This window comes from Haemorhous mexicanus, chromosome 5, assembly GCF_027477595.1.
Source record: "Haemorhous mexicanus isolate bHaeMex1 chromosome 5, bHaeMex1.pri, whole genome shotgun sequence".
Lineage (NCBI taxonomy): Eukaryota > Metazoa > Chordata > Aves > Passeriformes > Fringillidae > Haemorhous > Haemorhous mexicanus.
The window spans coordinates 47,677,261-47,700,012 of record NC_082345.1 but is presented as its reverse complement, the minus strand read 5'-3'; the positions used below and the strand labels follow the sequence as shown (position 1 = coordinate 47,700,012).

At 40.2% G+C, this 22,752-nt stretch overlaps 1 protein-coding gene across 1 annotated transcript in view; it reads left to right on the top strand.

The window, feature by feature from the left end:
- The window catches only part of CNTN1 (contactin 1), a 208,175-nt gene extending 199,331 nt beyond the window's left edge, over positions 1-8,844 (top strand). Inside the window, exon 24 of the mRNA XM_059847082.1 lies at positions 6,280-8,844. Within this exon, the coding sequence (XP_059703065.1) occupies positions 6,280-6,359 (80 nt within the window). The 3' untranslated portion in view covers positions 6,360-8,844. The remainder of the gene's footprint in view (positions 1-6,279) is intronic.
- The last annotated feature ends 13,908 nt before the right edge of the window (positions 8,845-22,752 follow it).

The following is a 22,752-nucleotide window of genomic DNA, read 5'->3' as shown; positions in this document are numbered from 1 at the left end:
GTTTTAGGATCCTAAAATAGTATTTACTTTGAAGTACGGCTCTTTCAAAGGAAAATCCATAAATTTTGCCTGTACTAATTTACACAGTCCTTTTAATTATCTTTTAATCTTTTCAATTGCTATTTGAAAGGGGACAAATGTTTGTTGCGTACATTAGTATCAAGTAAGTCAGGTGATCATTCACTTCTTGTGGGGTATAATCACAATCCTTTGATTGTGATTTGAAAATGCCCATCTGTTGCAAAGATTGTTGTAGTGATAAGAGGAGATGAACACAGGTAAAAATCGTAATACTGAAGAAAACAGACTGTCCCTAGCTGGGGCATGACAGTCCTCTGTTCCTTCCTTGCCTTGGAACTTTTTATGCATCTGGTACAAGAATACAGCAAAAAGCTTCTACTGAACTAAAAGTACATTTCTGAAAGAGCTCTCCTCTAAAAGAAGAGTAACTTTCAAAATGCATTTGCTGTTGGCTCATGGCTGAAAAATTAGTAGAAAATACTCAGAATGCCCTCTAACCTAGTACATACATATGCTTAAATCAACATATTTTGTTCTCTTATGTTTTTCTTGATTTTTCTTCATCATCCCATTTCATTTCATCACAATTCTCATTTATTGGTATTACCTCCTTCCAAGCCTTTGTTTGATTGCATAAGGTGACAATTCCATGCATTGCAACATACTCAGTGATAAAACAAGTGAAATCTTGAAAAGCCATATTCTCATTAATTTCAATTTTTTCTCTTTTTCTTCACTTAAACTCCAAGGTTGACAGATAGTGGAAATTTTTTCATATCTTGTTATGCTTTCTTAGTCTGCATTATCCTGTGATAATCCCTGTTTCCTTTTTTCCTTTCTGCAGTGACTTTAATTCCCAATTTAAGATTTTTTTTCTGCCTTGTTGAAGAGCAAGGTCAAATGGAAGCTGATCTGTCCTGTTGAAAAAATTTATTTTCTTTGCTATTTCTCAGTCCATTATTTTCATTGTCTGCATACTTTTCGTGCTGCTCTCCAGCCCTGGGTGCTGCTTGTTCCCACTGATTGTTCCTTGTGGTGCTGCAGTACCCAGGGAGCAGAGGGGAGGAGGCTGTGCCACCATTTTGCACCTGAAGAGCTTCTGCTGTTTACCCATTGCACCCTGTGGCTTTTTAAATGTGGACTATTTGCAAGTCAAAAAGAGTGACACAGCTAGTATATAGTTGGGCTGAATTTATTTGTGAGAAAAATTCACAAATCCCTATTTTCTTGAACAAGGAGGAGTACAAATCCCTAGATATTCCAGCTGGCCAAAGAAGATCCTCTGCCTAGGTCATAGAAGAATCTCCTCATGCTATTATTTGTTGCATGCACAACTTTACTCTCCATGCAAAAGAATCTGTGAGGAATTTTAGCATATGTGAGGGAGAAGAGGTATTTGAGAAATAACCTATGTTTATTGACAGCTAAGTAATAACCCAACAACTGAAAATGTTCTGATTTTTCTTGGACTCTGGGTCTTCTTTTCATGTTGGCAGCCCAGGCCTGTGGCAGGGCTAGAATCAATGAAATAGAAGCCCCAGCTGCTGACAATGCCAAGGTTCCAGGTGCTATTGCCAGAACAAAACAAAATGTTTCCTTGACAGAATTTTCAAGTAGGAGAGGACAGACTAACATCATGGGCTGGAAAAACCACCCAGACCATCAGCAGCAACTCAAATATATTTTTCTTAGGATAGATGAAGCTGTTCACCAGATGCACAGCAAACCTTAGCACAGCCCAAAGCATGGGCAGATGGACAGACAGCTTTATTTCCATCCCATACATCTACTCTGCTAAAAAACCAGTAAATCACAGAGTTGTGAATCACTCCATAGTGCCTTTCTTGAAAGGTTTATGGCACAGGCAAGAGGAAAATTTCCTCCTGCACAAACAAAGGTTTCCTAGACAAGGGAAAGTTGGATGCTTGATTCAGTAATGATGCCAGTGAAGCAGATAAGTATATTATAATTAGTTCCGTTATTTTCCATTTTCCATTAATAGGGATAACAGAATTTAAATCATGTCAGCTGATACTACCTATTTCTTTTGCAGTAGTCTTTCGTGGAGGCAGTATTTCCAGCTGGGACAAGAGCAATTTCTTTTCAATATCCAGTTGAAAGAACAACAAACCCACCTCTTTCTTTTATGCAGTTTGAAGAAATATATTTCACCCTGTTTCTGTTTTTCTGTTCTACCTGAGTAAATATGAAAACACTGAGAAAACAGATACAAATGAGGCCTAATAGTTGATAAAGAAACTAATGACTGGAACAGGCAAAAATCCCTTCATTTTTTTCAAATGGCCTATTTTTTTCACACAGAAGTGGACAAACTTAGGCTCAAGGAGAAACGGAATATGAGAAGGCTTTGCAATTAACCTTCTTGTAGTAAAAAGGAGAGCTAAAAACCAGATAGCCCTAATGGAATATAGGTCCTTGGATCCTGGACCAAAAGGAGAGTATTATTGACAGGAAAAAGAGTAGGAGTTTGGTCATTCTTTCAGAAAATAAGAAATCTGTTTTGCAAAACAGTCACAAAGACAGACTGTCTTGAGTGAGTTTTTAGGTTGTTTGAAGAATCACCAGCAAAGGTATCAGCAAAAGCAGATTTAATGTAAAAATGAAAGTACGACAAAGTTGGTTGGTAAGGTTCACTCTTCTACTTGCTAGATGGACAAAAGACACAGAGAAAAATCAGAATAAAATCTAAAATCAGTCTAAAACTAAAATCAACCTAAAATTATCTACATGGAGGTAGGGAATAGAAAAAGGTATGGATGGGGAAGGGTGAAGATAAAAAGGAATAGGGGAGACTCTCCATTTGTTTCAAAATGTTTCAAGGGGACCCCCTTTACCAAACTTAGCCTTCAACTTGACCAGTGGTTTGGGCCTAGAGTTTTTAGCAGCACTTAAACTTAACAGCACTTAATCAATGGCCTAATTTGAGCAATTTAAGAAAAGGTTCTGTAGAATTTACTGTAAGCACAGCAGTAACTCTCTCATAGGCCTGACTTACAAATCCAGCATACCTGAGAATCCGAGAGCAACATTCACAGTGCATTTGCTGTGGCATGTTCACACGCACGTGCACACAGACCTAAAGGAGTGTGTGAATAATTCCCATTGAGTTCAGTCAAGAGCTCGTGTTGAATGCATTTGTATCTTCTCCACAGGCAAAGAGTTGAGCCTCAAGGAGGGGGATTATCAGCCCAGGCTGTGTCCTTGGCATTCATCAGCAGTCCCCTGAGCATAGCAAACTTGAGAGTTTGCTGGCTTTGAGAGGCCCCACTCAGAGGGAGGTTGCAGCTTGCTGTGGTCTGGGAGAGATCTCAAAGGTCCTTTTTTTCACAATGAAAAGACACTGATGTTGGGAAAAGGGCCAAAAATATCATATATAAAGATAAGTAACATTTAAAGAAAATAATGATGTAACAAATTGTCACAAAGGCTTAAGAAATACATCAAAGTCAGAACTGGTTTAAGGCATGTTTCATTTAGGCATTGATTTTATTTCTTTTGGGTATATTTGGGAGACTGTTGTATACTGTTCAAGATGTCAGTAAAATTTAGGATCTCCTTTCAGAAATGTGAAAGTTTCATCCTGGATGTTATGGGATTGAGATGGCAACAGAGAATTTAAAATAATAATAGAAAGCTGTGGATTAGTGGGACTTTACAAAGAGTTCCTGTGATACATAAAGATCTAGCTAAAGGAAAAGCCATCCAGCAGTTCTTTTCATTTACTCAGACAGATGAGCAACCACTTGTGTGAGAAAGGCTTCTGAGAACAGGAGACAGAAAAAAAGTTAGGTTAACTGCATGCATCCCATAAAGATTTTATTTGATGCTAAACTACATTGTGGCTGCATGTTTCTCTAGATAGTTTAGACCTAAACTTAAAAATTATCAGATGAAGGAATTATATACCAGATAGTAGTAGAGCCCATGCAAGATTTCACTATTTTTGCTTGGGACTCTTGGGGAAAAAAAAAAATAACAACAACAACAACAAAAAAAACCTACCAAAAACCAAACCAACCAAACAAAAAGACAAAAAAAAACCCCAAAACAAAACAAAATAAAACAAAACAAAAAACCAACCAAACAAACACAAAAAAAGACAAAAAAAAACCTTAAAACAAAAACATCAAAAAAAAACAGCCAAATTTAAGGGCATGTGTTTTGTTTATTTAAAAGAAGTGAAAACTCCTGATAGTAAGTTCACACATGGTGCATTAGTGGTAGTTGGGTTGTGTGATGCTGATTTGGTTTTGACACTGATTTTGATGGCTTTAGTTTACAATTGCTTGCACACTGGATCCATAAAATGCTGGTTAACAGGAGAGATCACACATTATAACTCTGAGGAGAGAAAGAATCTTTAGGCAATACATATATCCAGCTCATACCTAGACAGACTTCAGAGGGAGCTTAATAATCCTTCTCTTCTAATTTACCTCCACATGTTTATTTGTACACTTCCATTAAGTCTTTATCAGGCATTTCTCTAGCTTTTAAAGGTTGCTAGAAATGACAGATCACAATTGCATTACTACAAAGAATTTTAATTCTCTTAATTCCTGTAGTCTGTTCTTAGGCAAAACTTTTCTTAACTTTCATTCATGAGCTACGGGAGTGTACTGGATGTCATGCAATGGCAAATAGTGTTTCCAGTAAAGTAGGGATCCTTCCTTACATGTAGGTCAGTAATTTAAAAAGAAAGAAAAAGATGATCTGCTTAATGTGCATTTATCCTGCTAAGGTTCTGTTAATGTGCTGTCCAAGGATAGGACTTGCTTTTTTTAAGAAAGCTGATAAATATATCTCTGCAACAGTCCTAAACCCTGTAAGGAACCACTATAATGATGTGAATTGCTAACTATTCTGGAGCCAGTAAGCACATCTCAAAGGAAGATTTATTATTCATTTTTCTCTGTGGAACAGCAGCATGCAAACAGATGTTTCCTCATACTTGCACATCATTCAACTTTACTCAGCAAACTTTTTGTCTTGTTTTTTTCCATTAGAAGCATTCAAAATATTTATTTGTGTCTTTCCAACTGCATTATCCTGGTCTGACAAAAGCAGAATACATTTTCTGTGGATATTCTTAAGCACAAAACCTGGTTTTTCACCCTATGGCTTCATTAATTAACTCTACTTTGCTATTTAAGAATAAAAATGAAATATTTATGTGCCTCATAAATCACTAAAAAATAAGATAAATATACCTCTGTACTTTCACAGTTTGTCATGCTTGTTTTTAGGCCTGCTGAAATCTCTGCTGCTCAGTTTGTGCATTACCTTCTCAGTATGGTTTTTCTTCATTTAACATTTTCTGGAGAGCTGTCCAGTGAGTGTGTCCCAGCAGCACCTCAGGACATTCAGCACCAGCTGCAAGCACTTAAGTGTTCAACAGCAGTAAGCTGGGTCCTGCACTGCCCATCTACTATCCTGATATAGACAAGCCCTCTCTGGGGTGAAAGAATAGCCAGTTCTCAGGCTCCTTTGGCCCATCCCCAAGACTGACAGCCAGGCACAGTTTGGCTGGGTTGTTTTCTCATATAGATGCTTCTTAGGAAGCATCTTTGTGAGCTGGACCATCGCAACACAAACCTCTGAACAATAGCAATTCCTATTTCTGTTTGCCAGAGTGAGTCATGTAAAGTTTGTAAGCCATAGATTAATATTTTATGTCTTAAAATATTTGTTTATGAAACACCCTTGTGACTTTAACAGACATAAATGCCACACTGCTAGAAGTTGGCCATCTGGACTTTGTAGTCTAGCAGGTAAACAAACGGACCAGGCTCTTTGACATCTCTCAGATTATTGCTGTTCTTATGAGCATTAACATTTCCAAAGGTGTCTCTTTGCTTTGTCACATTTCAAAGACTCCATTAATTTTGTTTTCACATACTTAAATATTTATTTTGACCTTTTGACTCCTGGTATAATAACCTCCTGGCTTGTCAGACTGGCCAAATCAAAATACACTGATGTGTCCTGAATGGCCTTGTTTCTTGTATAAACATGCTGCATAAACATGCAGCTCTTGCAGAACAAAAGAGCTACTACTGCAACAAGTCTCTTTGTCCATTTGAGATTATTCATACAGGTAGGGGCAGTGCTGAGATATGCCAGCTGGTTTCCAGCCTCCACGCTCTGTGGACTTCAGGATTGTTCCCCGCACTGCAAGCAGTGCTGAAGTAAACCCGAGTAAGAGCAATGCTGTCTTGTTTTCTGTTCGATGCACAGGTGCCGCTGTTGGAGTACCAACTCTGCTCCTGGTCCTAGTGGTGCCTGCCCTGGGTGTCCTTGCCTGCTCGGGATTCTGAATGTAGCTGGATTCACCTTGTCCTCCACGTAACACAAAGGATTCCCTTTGATGATGAGGACCACGATTCTTTTTGATTCCTGTGTCACCATCCTAAGCCAAATAAATTACACTCGAAAAAGAATTACCCTACCGATTTCCTATGAACTTTAAGAGGACTGAGGCATCCAGGAACTCCTTCATGAAGTAAATCAACTTTTGAACGGCTAAGAATTTTTAACTTGTTCCAATATGCCTTATAAAAAACACTTATGCTGATCTGTGACAGTTGCATGATTCGGTCCAATGGGGCAAGTTACAGTGTTAAAACCCAATAACATAGGCTGTACAGTGAAAGTAAAATCACCATACGTAGGTGCTTTAACTTGAATAACAAATTGTGAAATATAATAGAGATTGAAATGTTGATTGTATGTGATAAATGTAAGAGTACTACGTCTGTCTGTACTATCCTATATGTTTTGTGTACTGCATATTTTTGAATAGCCCCACCATCATTTATTGGGATTACTGGTTTTTAGAGAGACAGTCAAAGCAAAAACATTTAATTATTTACAGCTATATTTCTTGAGGTTATTGGATAGAATTTGGAGCAATTGAAATAAAAGTCAGTATAAGGATTTTTTGTTTTAAATATGTTCAGAACACCCGAGCATGGATAGCATGCTCAGCTTAAAGGAATTTACCTGTGCTTCACTGACCCGAGATTTATTATATTCTTTTCTCAAAAGAATTCTGTTGAAAAATTCTGTTATGGTAATTGTTGCTGGTTTTGGGAGTCAAATGTCAGCTTTCAGGGAAGCAGCGTAATGTATTGGTTTTGATTTAGTCTTCTTCCTATTGTTATTATTAAGGTAGCAATATAACACTTAGGTGTTTGGAGATGAAGTCCATGCTAAGAACAGCCAAGTGGACCATGAAATGGTAGGAAACATATGTTATTTTTTAAAGTGAAAAGATTTAAAATATAAAAAAAGAAAAAGATATACAATAAATGGCAAAAGCACAGTAGCACAGTAAAAAATAATTATATTTACATTTTTATGCTGCAGACACCAGGTGTTACCTTCCTGTATTGAAGGCGTACATTTGGGAGAACTATATGCTTTTTCAAGAACTTGATATTATTCTAATGTTCATAGTGTTGTAAATAAGAGTTTTAAAGTTCTGAGACCATTTCTCTATTTGACAGAGTACTGGATGATCCAACTGTGTGTTAGTACGTGAAAGTCAGATCCCAACTGTTAGTCAAAGCTACATGTTTACTATGGCCTTTTCAAAATGGGAATCTATTAGAGATAGAGAATGTTTTTGTTCTGACTGTGTCTAGAGTGTTTCAGTGCTGGGTTTCTTTGTTGGTTTGTTTGGGGTTTTTTACATTTTTAAAGAAATGCACATTCCTTTCATTTTCCATGGTATGCTGGGAAGTAGTTTGAGTGTGAATGATGAAGCAACACAGTGATGTTGAATCAGCTGGCTCAAGTAATAGTGCAATGTCTGATGCTTCAAGAATTATAAGCTTTGAATCATATTTTATTAGCACAACCTTGCTAGCTACTTAGAAATAGATTTTATCTTTTTAGAACTGATACTGTAGAGGTCCGTAATAATATTTACATGAAGCAAGAATAGGTCTATTAATAATTTACACCCCTTTCTTTTATTTGTATAATTTTGTACTATATATTTACATGTAAAAGTGTAGAGTCTTCATTAATAAATATCAATAATATGGTTTTAGTTTAATTTTAACTATTTGTTACAAGATGAAAATTTTTTAAATAGGCAAAAGTGATACTCCCCTATAGAGGAATGTCAAAGTGTCAAACACTACTGAGTTTCATAAATTGTATAATTATTTGAAAGAGAAATGAGCTGTCTTCATACGTAAGAGACATATGCTGTAAGCCTTCTGTACAAAAAAATGTGTTTTATTGTGCTTCATTTGGTTTTGTTCTTTTGCAGTATGACTCATTTTTATATAATATACAACCACAAGTACATCTTTTGCCAAATGCATGATTGCCTTTTACTTTTCTAATACATGGTGTAAGAAGCAAAACTGTTTCATTTTTGCATGGAAATGACCTGGGAAGGAAAGCCACTTCTCTTTTTTAAATCAGCAACATGGATGAGGTAGGTGTCACATACTGATGAGATAGTTGGAGAATTTTCTGTTTCACATAATTGTGTAAATTTGACTGGGACCTTCAGCTTCAAATTGTTGTCAAGAAAAACTAACTAATGTATCATCTGCTTTAAAATGCAAGGTTCTTAATTAAAGTTTATATAGATAGACATATTTGTTGTTTCCTTATATTTCAGGAAAATTGATATTGCTATTATTTGATACTGATGAATATTGAACTGGTTTTTTAGTTACTTTATATCTTTTCTTTTCAAATGAGTAGAACAGGACTGTGCTTTGTCCTTTTTATGAATGAAAAGTAAATGACAATTAAATAAATGTATTAATGTTAATCAAAGTATTATAACTGTCTTTTGAATTGGAGCTTTCTAATTTCATAACAGCAATGTGGTCATTTGTGATAGTAAAGGTGTGCATAGAAGGAAGTCCTGTGTATCCCTGCCCTGCCATCCTGTGACTATTGCTGGAGTTTAAGAGCTTTTCTGCATGGTTTGCTTTGATTATAGGTGATACAGATAGAAAGAACCTCCTAAAATCAGTAAGAGAAAGCATCCTGACAGCTTTTCAGCATTTTTGGAATCAAGAGATAACTAAGGAGAGTATTTTTTCAGGTAACATTTTCTATTCCAGTAGATATAGGTCATGATTTAACACCAGCCAGCAGCTATGCCCCACACCACTCACTATCTGATCATGAGTGGAGAGAAAATCAGAACAGTAAAAGTGAGAAAGCTCATGGATTGAGATAAGGACAGTTTAATAGGAAAAGCAAAAGCCATGCACAGATGCAAAGCAAAACAAAGGATTCATTCACCACTTACCATGGGCAGGCAGGTGTTCAGCCACCCCCAGGAAAACAGGGATGCAGCACGGGTAATGGTGACTGGGAAGACAAATGTAATCACTCTGAATGTCCCCCACTCCCTTCATCTTCCCCAAGCTCTATATGCTGAGGGTGGTGGTGTATGGTTTGGGATATCCCTTTGGTCATTTTGGGGTCAGCTGTCCCGGCTGTCCCTTCCCAACTCCTTCTGCACCCTTCTCCATTTCTTTCAGAGATGATCCACTTGTTGTAACTTTTCTACTACTAATTCCTTTTGCTTTGCCTTTTATAAATTATTCTTGTTTCCAAAAACAGAAGAAAGGGGAGAATGCACAAAAGTCCTCATCAATGGAAAATAAAAAATGGTGTTCACATCTCAAAGAAAAGTGGCACTATCTTTTCTTTTCTTGACAGGCTAACATGTTTGTCTTTTACCTCCATGCCAATTAACCAAGTCTAAAGAACATAATGAGAAGACACCTGAAAAGTACCTCCTCCATTTTAGTTGGCCTTAACTCTCAATTGTTCAAATGACACTGGAATTTATACCAGTTTTTATTCTCCAAAATACTGTAAAAGTTCATGATTTAGGTGGTAACTTCAACAGGCAACCCCTGGTGAGCACTGATGATTGGATTCTTCTGGTCTATATTTAAATAATTGTGTCTTTAACACCTGATGCTTTTGGTCTTTTACTGTGTTGTCACAGCCACCAACTGTCTGCTTCACAAAAAGGTATGACATAATTTCTTTCTCTCAAAGCAGGCAGCAGACATGAAAGTAATGCAATATCATCTGCTGGCAAAAAGACAAATCCAAACAGAGAATACAAAGGGATGACTGGGCATCATACCTTCCTCATGGCTGTCATGGTGCAGCTATTTACCTATGTCACCTCTGTTCTCCAGTTATTTGATGCTTGCAGAAAGCAGCACATAGAGAAGTGTTTCCATTGCACTGAGATAGTCCAGCTCCAGCCAAATTTAGATCCTGTTTTGTGGCATGCAGCTCCAAGTGGGCCCGTGCCATAGGAGTCATTGCCTGACTGTGGGCTGGTCTTAAATCCTTCAGGAAATACCCAGATGGTGTGGCCCCAGGGCACTGGAGAGCACACAGGCAAGAGCTGTTGTCCTCAGAGCACAAAGCCTCTGTCCAGACATGGAAACAGCACCCTGGCCTCAGAAATGATACATCCAGCACAAGCCACTGAATTCTCCTCAGTGGAAGGAGAGAAGCAAATATCTTCCAGCATAAAGGTCCATATGATGTGAACAGGGAGGATTTCACCATCCAGTGAGTCCTGAAGTGAAAGCCTTTGGGAGTGCACAGCAACTTGAACCCATGTGCCAATAACTGTGCTAGCTGCACATTGACATTCATTTCTGATTCTCACAGGGAGAAACACAGAAAAAAATACCAAATTCCCAGAGGCACTAAATTCAGGTAATTCATCCCATCCAGATAGCTCTCTATGAATGGCTGCCCTGAAGCGTGGTAGCACTCATGGGACATGGTAGGTGAATTGGACTGGTGGAATCAAATAGTGTTTCCAAGCTCGAGTCTTGTACTAACCACACCATTCATGAAGCGCTGTTCATGGCCAGCACTTCTCCCAGGACTGGTGTTCAGATGGCACAGCCCTGAGCCACCCCAGAGCCCCTGGCAACCACTTAGCAGTGGAGGAGTCTGTGCCCCAGGGCTGGCACTACCAGCTGCAGGATGGGTTTGTTAATTTTCAGTTTAAAATCATCAGGGTTACTGTATGTTCTACAAAAGCTTAGTCCTTACTATTAATTTGTCTCTGTCTGCAGTTTAGAAGGGAGTGGAGATATGCACAGTTTTTTAGGGAAAGACTCTCTGGTGAGGCTTTTGCCCTTCAACATTAAACTGCTATTATTTGTCTTGTGAGTTTATTATAAGCCAATAATATTCATGAGGTCATATATTGTTTTCTCTGCCAAGAAGGTTTTTAGCTATAGATCCTGAGAAATAATCATCTGTCAGGTCTCTGTGACAGGACTGAAGCAGTTAATTATGGATCCTTATTTAACTGTACTCTGACAGAATAATGCATATCAGACTCCCTGTGGATCTACCTGCAGCTCAAAGAGCTGCTGAAAATCAGCCAGTTCTCCACTGTGCTCCTCTGACAGAGCAACAGAGCACCCAAGTGCCACTGCAGGCCTCTGATGTGTGTGTCAAAGCCAAGGTGATGGCATCAAATCACAAGACTCTTCAGCCAGCTTCAGTACCTGATTTATCCCTCGGAAAAAGCTCGTGATGGAATGATACAAAAAGATCTACAGAGGGTGAGTGTATTTATATATGTGAGCCTTGTGCAAGTAGCACACTGGGATGTAAAGCATGCACTGGGATTGTAACATAATCTGACAAAAATTAATACCTAAAGCAAAAAAAAGCCAAAACAATAGAGAGGAGCTCTGCAGATTTTTGTGGCAGCTTTTATACAGACAGGTTGAACTCTGTGCTCCAAGAGCCAAGGAAGTGCACGCAGAATGACTCCACTGGGGGTCTGCTCAGCAAAGGTTTCTGTCATCAACCTACAGCACTGACTTGTGTGATGCTGCAGAGGTGATGACTTAGACACCAGTAGACAGGAGTAGACACCTTAGACAGCAGTACAGGAGAAGAGGGTAAAACAGTTCTGTGTAAGTAAGGAAGGAACCAATAATTCAAACACTCAAGACTGAGCCAGACATGCTAATACAAATGACCTAGAAAATAGCATTAATTTTCACTGTTAGTACCTGTGTGTTGGCATACAACAAAAGAATCGGCTCCTTTGGGGGTTATTGATTCCAGGAGGCAGGAAAACAGGGTTTTTTAAATATAGAAACAGCATAATCACTGGTTTGGTCTTTTTCTAATCAGTACTGAGGAAACTAGAAGCCTTTACTCTGTCAGGAACACAGGGCACAGGGGGCATGAACTTAGTTAACACAGTTTATCTCCCTACTTGGCATCTTCCAGGATGTCCTTGCTGCAATTTGATAACCTGGTGGCTTCTGGCCAGTGCTCTCCCAGCATTCAGTCTTTCAGCAAAGATAAACAAAAATGGATATTTCCATGATCAAAGTACTTAGCCAGACTTTCTTGCTCGCTTGCTTGCTTGCTTGCTTTCTTTCCTGCTTTCTTTCCTGCTTTCTTTCCTGCTTTCTTTCCTGCTTTGCCTCATTCGCTTTCCCCTTTTCCCTTCCTCTCTTCCTTCTCTCAAAAGAAAAACTGAATAGGAACTTGAACACTGGTAATAAAAAGCCATCACTAGGGAATATCATGACTAGTTAAGCTCTGAAACAAGATAAAATCCCTTAATGACTATCCAGGTGTCCAAGAGATTTTGCAAGCACTCAATTTCACAGACAGTTCTGGTACAACAAAGAGGTAGGTGAACCCACCATGACTTTTACCTCCATCAAGCCCTGTGTAGGCTTCTTCCCAAAGCTCTGAATCCGATTTGGAGGATCAAGGATATATTCCAATGATTTAAAGACTTGACATCAGTGTCAGACATCTTAAAGAACTTGAAGCCATGTGCTCTGAAAACTAAACTAAAACACATTTGTTATGCATTACCCAATGAACAACCTGCAATTTCTAATCTAGTTTCATAATGAACATGATAGATATTTGGATGCCAGCATTTATTGTAACATACGTCATGGCAGAATGGGGGGAACATGCCTAAGTTTGTTTTTGTGTTGAATGACGGTGTTTTCATCAATAAAGGATTTATGTGCTGTGGACAACTTATTCCACCCCAACTCAGGTACCTCCGTGACTTCCCCTATGTCCTGCCTCCATGATACCTCTCCCCTATGTCTGGGGAGCCAGCCAGGCAAGCTTCAGTGAGCATTTAGCCCTGGGACAGGCTGATCACCCTCAACTCTGCTTGTGGCAAGGAGAGCTTACCTCAGCTGTGCTCATTGCTGAAGCTAGGTGGGAGCACCAGGGTGACTGGCTGCCTCCTAGGGCTATAAACGAAACTGAGGGAGACCGTGTGCCCCAAGGGAGGCTGCCAACATATGTGTTCTGGGGTTTTTTGTTTTGTTTCTTTTTTTTTGCTTCAGGATCTTGAAATGCTGGAAAATGTAGATTATCAGTGAAAAACTTGAACCTTATTATACCAAAAGTAAAATCCTGGGGGCTGTCTGCTCAAGAGAAAATGAGTTTGTACCATCCTGGCACAGAGGAACTTCAGGGGAACTGAAAGGAAGGATATACTACTGTGGAGTACACCACTGGAGAAATAAGAGACTGAGAAGAAAAAAGATTCTTTCTAATGATAGCATTAGAAAAGCAAAGTCTTGTTGACAGTATTAGCTTCTCAGAAATTCATGAACTAGAACTACTGTGAGAATAATTGCATATAAACTATGATAATGTTGATGTTATGCCAAAAGCTGTGATGTCTATTGAGAATTAGTACAAGATCAAACTCCAGGGAAGTCAATTCCGTTTCTGACCTTTAAAAAGGCAAGTAAACACAGGATGAAAAAAAATCTCATGAGAAAGAATATTTGTAAAAATACAATGGGAGATCTCACACTAAGTAGATACTTTTCTAAATGACATATATATTTATGATCATTATTTTAAGCTTTTCCCTTTTCGTGTATATTTGTAGAAAGTGGTGGTGTCTTTTCTGATTTCCATATTCCTGAGTTACTAAATAATAGTTTTTCACTGGCCTAATGTTCTCTGATGACTTCTTAGGATAAATATGAAAAAATAAATTAATCCTTGCAGCTCTTCATCCCATGAGTAGATACTGACAGGACCTGTAAGTTAATTGTGTATCCAAACTGCTGAAAGAACTGTCTACAGGGATTAAATAGTAGCTATACTGAATTTATAATCACCTTGCTTCTCTCTGGTAGAACTGCAAGCAAAATCTAGAAAAATCAAATGTACCCTTCATTAAGGACATGTGAAAAAGCATTATGTGTTTTTTTGACAATACCCATTTAAAATATCTTTGATGATTTTTTTTTTCTTCTTTGGCTCATACCAGGAAGCCTCCGTTATTTTTCCTTCGCAAAGTGCGTGCTCAACCAGAAGCAAAAAGTAACTCATTAAAAAAAGGAAAATAAGTAAAATATGTAGAAAGAAGATTTTAAAAAGCATCCTTCAATTATGGATGCTAATGTTTCTGTCCATTAAGGATCAAAAAGTAATTTTCTGTAATGGATATATTAAAATTAACTCTCATTACAAGCTGATGACTGCCAGATGTTAATAAACTATTTCTAAATGCTTATCATTAGGTATAATAATGACTAAGCTCACAAAGTGTTTCATGCATGTGTGCCTATAAAACAGAGCACAGAGAGCTATGGCTATATTCTCTTTAAACAATGAAGCATGATCATAGAATGGCTTGGGTGGGAAGTGACCTTAAAGATCATCTAGTTCCAGCCCCCCTTCATGAGCAGAGACACTTTCCACTAGACCTGGTGGCTCAGGACCATAGGAAAACAGTTGATTTCTACCAGACACTAAGAGAGCATACCTTCACTTTGGCCCAGGGTAGTGTAACAGCTGTCATGGGAGCCTTTCCACCACATTTTGTAACCAGTGTTGCACCTACAGGTAGACTAATTTCTGGGCTAAGCCTCCATCCACTGTTTATTTGGTCAATACCTGTATGCTGGATCAACTGTCAAAAAAATCAACCTTTATAATGATTAAGCTGAAGGGGAAAACTGTTAAGTTTTTTTACTCTATTCATTGCATTAACAATTAAAAAACCTTCCCGGAAAGACAGCACAAGACCTGATCCTGCCTGAAGACATTTGTGGCACTGGCTAACTATAATGACAGCAGACTGGGACTGAGATTGCTTGTGAAGGATGCATACAGCAGAGGTATAAAAGAATTGCTTTCCTCTTTAAAATATTTGTTTTCTAAATGTTGTGCTTTTTTATGAATCTCCTCCCCTTTTTTTGTTTGTCATTGTAATGTCCCAATCTGTGCACCACAAGCTCTTTCTGGGTAAATTTAAAAGTCACAAAGGAGTTCCTAAATTTTCATTTTGCCATGCTGCAGTCCTTGACAACATGGAGGCACAGGAGAAACCTTGAACCTCTCTCCTGTAATGTGTATCAGGGCAGTTCATTTGTCAAACCCTGGTCTATTCAACTTTGCAGTGAACTCAGCAAAGCTGGCTTTCATTCCAGCTTGATTGAATCTACCGAAGAGCCAGGGAAGTTGTTATCCCAGCTGACATCTTGCAGAGCCTCCTCACCTGCAAGGCTGGGGAAGTCTTTGCCCTCCTGGCCACAGCTGAGATTTGTTGTGGGGTTCTTTACCTCCCTGGGTACACTTCTGTAGGAAGGGAGAAGCTACAACTGCACAACAGGGAACAAAACAAGACTGAAGCATCAGATTGCCATTGTTACTGGGAGAGAATGGGGTTTGTTTGGCATTCGTCCAGGGAATGACAGGCAAAGCTTTCCTGGGAAAGGTCATCATCCTCTGTTCTGGGAACTCTTCCTTGTGGGCAGCAGCAGCAAGCAGGCTCACTCCATTGGGCTGTGCCAGTAAATGAGACAAAAAGAGAGGTCTGTGTTTTCAGCAGAAGGAGAATTAACCACTAGGGCCTGCTTTTTCCTCCACTGAAGCTGCTACCCCCACAACATATGCATGAGAGACAGCTCTGCACATCCACGAGTACACTGACATCAGGGAGTAGCTTTCATCAGCTTGAAATCTCCTTTTCTTGGTAGCTCAGTGCCTTTCAGTTGTGCTCCGAGATCTTCGATTTTCTTGTATGGTTAATGAAATCTAGCAGCTACACATTCTTATAGAAACCATTAAACCACACATGGAAAATCAAATTTTCTATATCATTTTCATTGGTTTACAATATCTTAAAAGAGCTATAAGAGTAAGTGAGCATTCAGCTGGAATAATTTCTTAAACCAACTAAATTAATTTCAGTGCTGCGTTTTCTGTTTACTCCTTTCCTCTGTGTAAAATTTCTCTCCTTGTTCTTTCTTTGGATCAAGTACAACTGGCTGAGCTTAGAAGGTATGCTAAAGACCTGAACAACATGACTGACTTGTTTAAATCCAGTCCTCAAAGTCTAAAAACATCATTCTTCTACTTGGGGCTGCTCAGGTTTCCAGGTCCTTCTGGAAAGATGGGCAGGGGCCTCTGAGCAACAGCTCTGGCCAGTGAATGCCAAGATGCCTCACACACTGCCCTCAGACAAGAGCTGGAAATGGGAGGAATGCATAAATTTTCCTGTCACTGCATTGGTCAGTATCCCCCAGTCTGTCACAAGGGCAAACATGTTTGGTGGATTCTATTTTTTTAATTGCTCTGAGTTTCAGATCACAACTCCAACTCCCCAGGGGACTCAGCAGGGTGCTGACCATTGCTGTTGTTGTGAGGACTTGCAGTAGGGATGAGCATCATCTTTCCCCCTTGGAAAATCGGCTGCACTAGGGGGAAGGGAAAGGGAGGGCAATGGATGCTCACAGCAAAGAGGAGACAGGCAGTCAAGAGACACAGCTTTCAGGCACTGCTGGGCTGCTGTGGCAGGCTGACACTGCCCAGACGTGGCTGCTCCCCTTCCGTGAGGCACAGAGGGTGCATTGCCCTGGCCTAGGCTAAAACCTCTGTCCTTCTGCTCTGTCCTTCCTAAAATGTCCCCTAAACAGAGATTGCCTGCTACCTTACTGGATGTGCAGGGGTCCAGACATGGGATGGATGGGAAATCACCTTCCCAGCTGAGAAAGGACTTCTAGCAGCCAAAGTCCTTGCAAAAAGGCAGTGCTTTCTCCAGCCAAAATTGCTTGCTTCTCTCCAGCTAGGCAGGCACATCCTCTGCATCTCCACACGGGGTCCCATGAGCTGAAAGCCAGCTGTGACACAGTGGGGACTCAGGAGTTTGAAATTGACTAAGGCCTCAAAGTGGCTCATTAATTTGTAGGATGATGTCAACAAACCCTGTTTATGCCTACTGAGAGAAATCAGACACCTACCAACTAAAGGAACAGCTAAGCAATGCTTTTTTGAAGATAGCAGTGGCGCCTAACTGGTGGGATCAGGCACCTACATACCTTTGAGGTACTTGGCCAAGGAGATTAAGTGACTTGCCCACGGTCACACAGGAAATCTATGGCAGAGCCAAAAACTCTTGATCCAACTTTCAAATTACTTAACCACAAGATTATCATTCTTCCATGTATTAAATTATTAATTCTGATGCTTGTCAGGGAGCCTGAGGCATAGGACGGGTGCTTATTAATTGGAGCCAGACACATAAACATGCACATTGATTTATGTATTCATATATTTAAAACTGGATGAAAGAACTATCTGGTATCTCATTTTGGATCTCTCTTTAGTCACTCACCTCCTGGTTTACATAGAGTTGAGGATGCACTGGAAAACAACCAGTTTCCTCCCATATACGGAGCACTTGCTTATGGGCCTATACATGCCATAGGATTCATTGGAAGTCAGGGAGTTTGTCTTTGCTGTGTATCATCCATGTATCATGCCAGTCTGTCTTTCAGATTTAGACATTGCTGTCACACATTCCTGGCCAGGGCTTGTTTCTCCATTAAGCCAATGTGGCAACAGTCTATTTTCTCTAGTCTGGGTTTAGTTCAAGTGCTTGTAACACCTGCAGTTCTTTCACTATTTTTTATTCCCTTAAGAAACTAAAATAGAAAATATCCAGGGAAGATGGAGAACAGTAAAACTGACAAGGCTTATGCACTGGACTGGGATGCCTGCATGGAGAAATAAGTCTCCCTCTCCTCCTTCAGAGTCAGGGGATGAGGGTAACACCTCTGGGGGTGACTCAGAGAGGAGCCTTGGATATACGCTCTGACTTGCCCGCTGGGGGAGACGCTCTGTCTGCACTGACTATCAAGGGAGGCCAGGGAGGCACGGCTAGCAAATGCAGGCATTTAGGTATTCAAATATATATGCTTTTAATACATTCCTCACACCCTGCACACCTCCTACTTATGCTTGAGGTACAGTGCTAAGGACTGTGGAAATACTGGATTTCCATGAGATGTACTCTGAGCTGATACGCAGATAGAGGGGGATAAGCCAGCAAGATTAATCTTACCTGTAATTATGTTCTTGTGAACAGCTAGACATATGCTCCAGTTCTGGTCTCAAGAAAAAGAGGACAGTCAAGGCCTTTGTAGCATGTAACCATCGACTCCCAGCAAGAGAGCAGAACACCAGCCCCATGCTGGGCAGGGAAGGGTGATAACAGGGGGAGCATTCCTGAGGCAGAAGGTTCTAAGGAAAGCAAGCTCAGGTGTGTGAGACCAGAGCTGAATTTATATCTTAAACTGCAGGGACTTAAACCTCTGCCAGCAGCAGTTCACTGTGTCACAGTCCACTCCACAGCACTTCCTAACAAGCAATCAGGAGTTGTATGTGGTCTCTAGGTAACATAAGTCACTGATCTTAAAATATCCAGAGGCAACGTATTTTGGGGTTAAGTTGTGTTTTCATCAGATTATAGTAATCAGATAAGTGGGTTTGGTAAACCAGGTTGGTGACTTTTAACTTGTGTAACTTGGTAACGAGTTACATATCTGGGTATTTGTCATTAGTGTTTTACAATGGTATGGGAGCACTTCACCATGTGTAATGGATTTCAACCTGCAATAGTTCAGTAGCTCAAGGAATTAGAATTATTATTCCTCATAGATAAGGGCCTGAAAGACTTAAAAGCATGGGAATTACTTCTAAAAGGTGGAGATTGTATTTTGTTTTCCCTTACACAGAAGGATAAGAAAAAGTACCTTCTATATATACATAGCATAGAATATCTCTTCCTTTTGCAGCAGGCCAACAAAATGCAACAGGCTCGTGCTTCAGCATCTGGGCTATTTGAATAACACTGTGTGGCAAACACAAACATGATACACAGAAGGAATGAGTAATTGGTACATACAGTGACAAGTAGCAACAAATAGTGACTGAGGAAAATGCATTTAATCAGCTTTCGCATTCAAAGCCAGTTTAATCTTGCCTTTTTTTGTGTCTGTCTCTCTTACTGGAGTTTGTATTAAATACAGCCACAATCAGGCAATAATTCCCTTGGTCTCAGTGAAATTTACTGGGTGCTTGATCCTTCTGTAATTTAAGCTACTTACACAGCATCCATCTTTTGGTTTCTCTTCTAGACATAGCCTCACTTATCTGTTATGTGTTACTGGTGGGTATTTTCAGATATCAGGTCTGCATATACATACTAAATCTTGATTTTGGGTGTCTGTTCAGACACTTTTGGGTGCTAGCTAACTACTCTACAACCATCACTTTTGCAAGTTCCTAAGGGAGATCTTTGGAAAAGTGAGAAGGGAAAGGGCTTAGATTTAGGAACTTTTTCAACGGCGAGCAGCGCAGCTGTCAGAGAAAAACCTGGAGATTAGTTTTGGGAAAAAAAATGTTCCTAAGAGGCAGGATGGAGAGAAGCACTAGGTTGTGGCACTGGTCTAGGACTTAGCAGTAAAGCTGAGACAGGAAGAAGTTAAGGTAATGGAAAAGCAGAAAATGGCTGTCAGAAAATGGCATGGTCAAAGCTTTCCTTTTTGGAGAAATTCTAACATTTTTCAGAACCTTGAAAGTCCAAATACACCTCCCTTCTAATTGATAACAACATCATTGTCTTCTGGAAGATCCTACTCTTTAACCAGTTCATCCAATTTATCAACCAGTGTGGTTTGTAAGGAGTCTGTGGCTCAGCCAAGCAATTTTGCCCAGGCCCATAGACACTGATGCAGACAAACCTGGCATTCCCACTGCCCTCAGGCTGGTCAGACATTGCCCAGGTTTGGGCTGAGAGCTCTCCTCACAGCTGCCTCTAAGTATGGGCACAGTGCCAAGCTAACACAGCCCTGTAGCACTTGCCTTCATGTGCTTTCATGTCAGGTCAGTGAGGACAGCAGAGGTCACATTTGCCTGCCCACTGGGTGGCCATACCTTTCATGTCCTGATGCTGTGATGGCTCCTCTCAGAAAAGTCATTCCCATTGTTCAATGACTTCAATGTTTCTAAATAGTCTTCCCATTTTTTGATCTACTTGTAAATCCTTTGGATTTTCTATGTGCATGTGTGTTTTTTTCTTTCCTTCCTCCATTTCTTGTGCTTTTCTCTATGAGCACCAGCTCTCTGTGTTTATCCTTACTTGGCAGCTGCCCAAAATGCTGCTGTCAAAACACATCTGTAGAGTAAGTGGTGAGTTTTTTAAAGCAATGTAAACAGACAATAAATTGTTATGGGTTTTGCCCGCAGAATCCATGCATCTTTGATTGTTAGTACTTGTTTTATTTTATTTAATTTGTTGTTGGAAATGTCTTGGGTTAGTTTTTGCCATATAACTGTTGGGAGCCCCACAGAACGAGTATGACAATGTAAGAGGCAGTTTTGGGTTACTTCAGGCAAAACTTCAGGGCTGCTGAGAAAGTCCTAAAGGCAGCAAACAGGTCAAGGCAGGTTGATCTCTGCTTTTGGCTTCATTATGTGTGCCCACAAAAGTGTCACAGCAGATTCAGGCATGTGGATCCACTAAGAAATCTTGTGGTTTCTTCCACATGGATTTCTGTAAATGTGGGACAATCCACCCTTGCTAGTAGATTAGTTACTGACAGAGAGAGCAGGTTGCCTACCCAAAGAGTGGCAGAGAGAGGGAGCAAATGCTGAACCCCTGCCGGTGGTGGCCACTACAAAAGAAGGGTTGCAGCAGGCAAGGAGGGAAGCAGAGGACGCTGTAGGGACTTCAGACACAATCTTCTCAGTAATGCAGAGGAGTCATTTGTTCAGCTGCAGCTGTCACAGGTTCATTCAGATTCCAGAAATACACAAAGGCAAGTGTATGATCTCCTTCTGTGATCATTCAGCTGTAAAGGATGCTGTAAAGGCTGTACACTGTGGCACAGTAGCATGACTAAACCTTTGCAATGGACTTGTGCCACAGGCTGTCCACACTCAATCTCATACACTCATTGGATCTACAGCTGTAAATTATGTGGTCACTGAGGCAGGAGAAGTGGCTGAAGGCCATTCACAGTGTGCCACTGGTTTCAAAAAATGATTCATGAATCACAGTGGTCCGGTCCAGGCTGGACTTTGATGCCATGACAGCCCCCTACCAGGCCCATGCTAGGTCCCTTCCACATCAGCAGAGTAATCCACCCACCAGCTGTGGCCAGCAGCCTTCATGTGCACCCTGCAGCATATATATGCTTGGCTAATTGAAAATCATTTTTTCATGAGAATCAAATGAGAAGCATATCTGTGGGAAACTGCTCTCTTCCATTTGAATAATGCTGCTGGTAGTGCTCAGATAATTGATGACTATGGAGCATGGGACAGCACGTGTCTTTCCTCAGAGACACTTAAGGTGGGACAGGGAATATTTGCCCACAGAAAACACTTGATTAGAAAACTATGGTAAGAATCTTGCTCTCCTTTAGCTGCAGCCATACCCTTCTAGGAAAAGAGCCAAATTCCTAAATTTCTGCTGACAAGCTGAGGAAATTCAGATGTGTAACTGAGTGCTTTGGGTAATATAATGAAATACAAGAGAAGTGGGGAAAAGACCACTTCAGAACATGCATGAAGGTCAAATTTTTGCCACCCCTTACTTTGCTATGTGTTTCCTGTTTCTGACTGGATGCATACCTTGGGAACATGAAAAAAAGCAGAAGCATTTGTGAGGCTTGTTCTCACTGCTGTGCTATAGGTCTTTCTTTTCCACCTGACATGAAATAATGGTGTGTTAGAAATATGTTTGTTTCCAACCAGCTGTTGACATAAAACTGGATTATTTTTCTTTTCCTGGTGCCTAAGGGCAAGACAGAGATTGCAACACATGAAGCAGACAGCTACAACAGGCAGAAAGAGATATCTGGCAGGAAAATCTAGACCACCTAAGTAAGACACAGATTTCTTACTGAAGGAAAGATTTCTGCCTTTAAACCTTGATCCAGAAAGCTTTACACATCAAGCAGGGAATCAGGACAGAGCAACCATCAGACATGGTAGACATAGACATACACCTGAATTTCTGCCTCTGTTTTTCCCTGAAAGACCTACTTCAGGGCTGTGTTCTGTTCCTCTGTCCATGGAATGTGGAGGCCTTCAGGTTCATGACAGGGTTAATGGTCTCCTATGGGAGCAGAAGCACTGATGTTGCTGGTGGTATCAGCTTCTTCCTCAGATAGGATCTGATCTGCAACCTCTCTTGGAAAGACTGTCTGGATAATCTCTGTCTCCTAAGGGATTATATGCCTCTTTTTAACAGCTAGGCAGCAAAGCATCCTCAAGAAGAGGCGCAGGGGAGGGGTGAGATTCCATGCTCCTGTCAGATCCCAGCCCCTGCTGATAGGAACATAAGGCTCATGGACCAGGAAAATA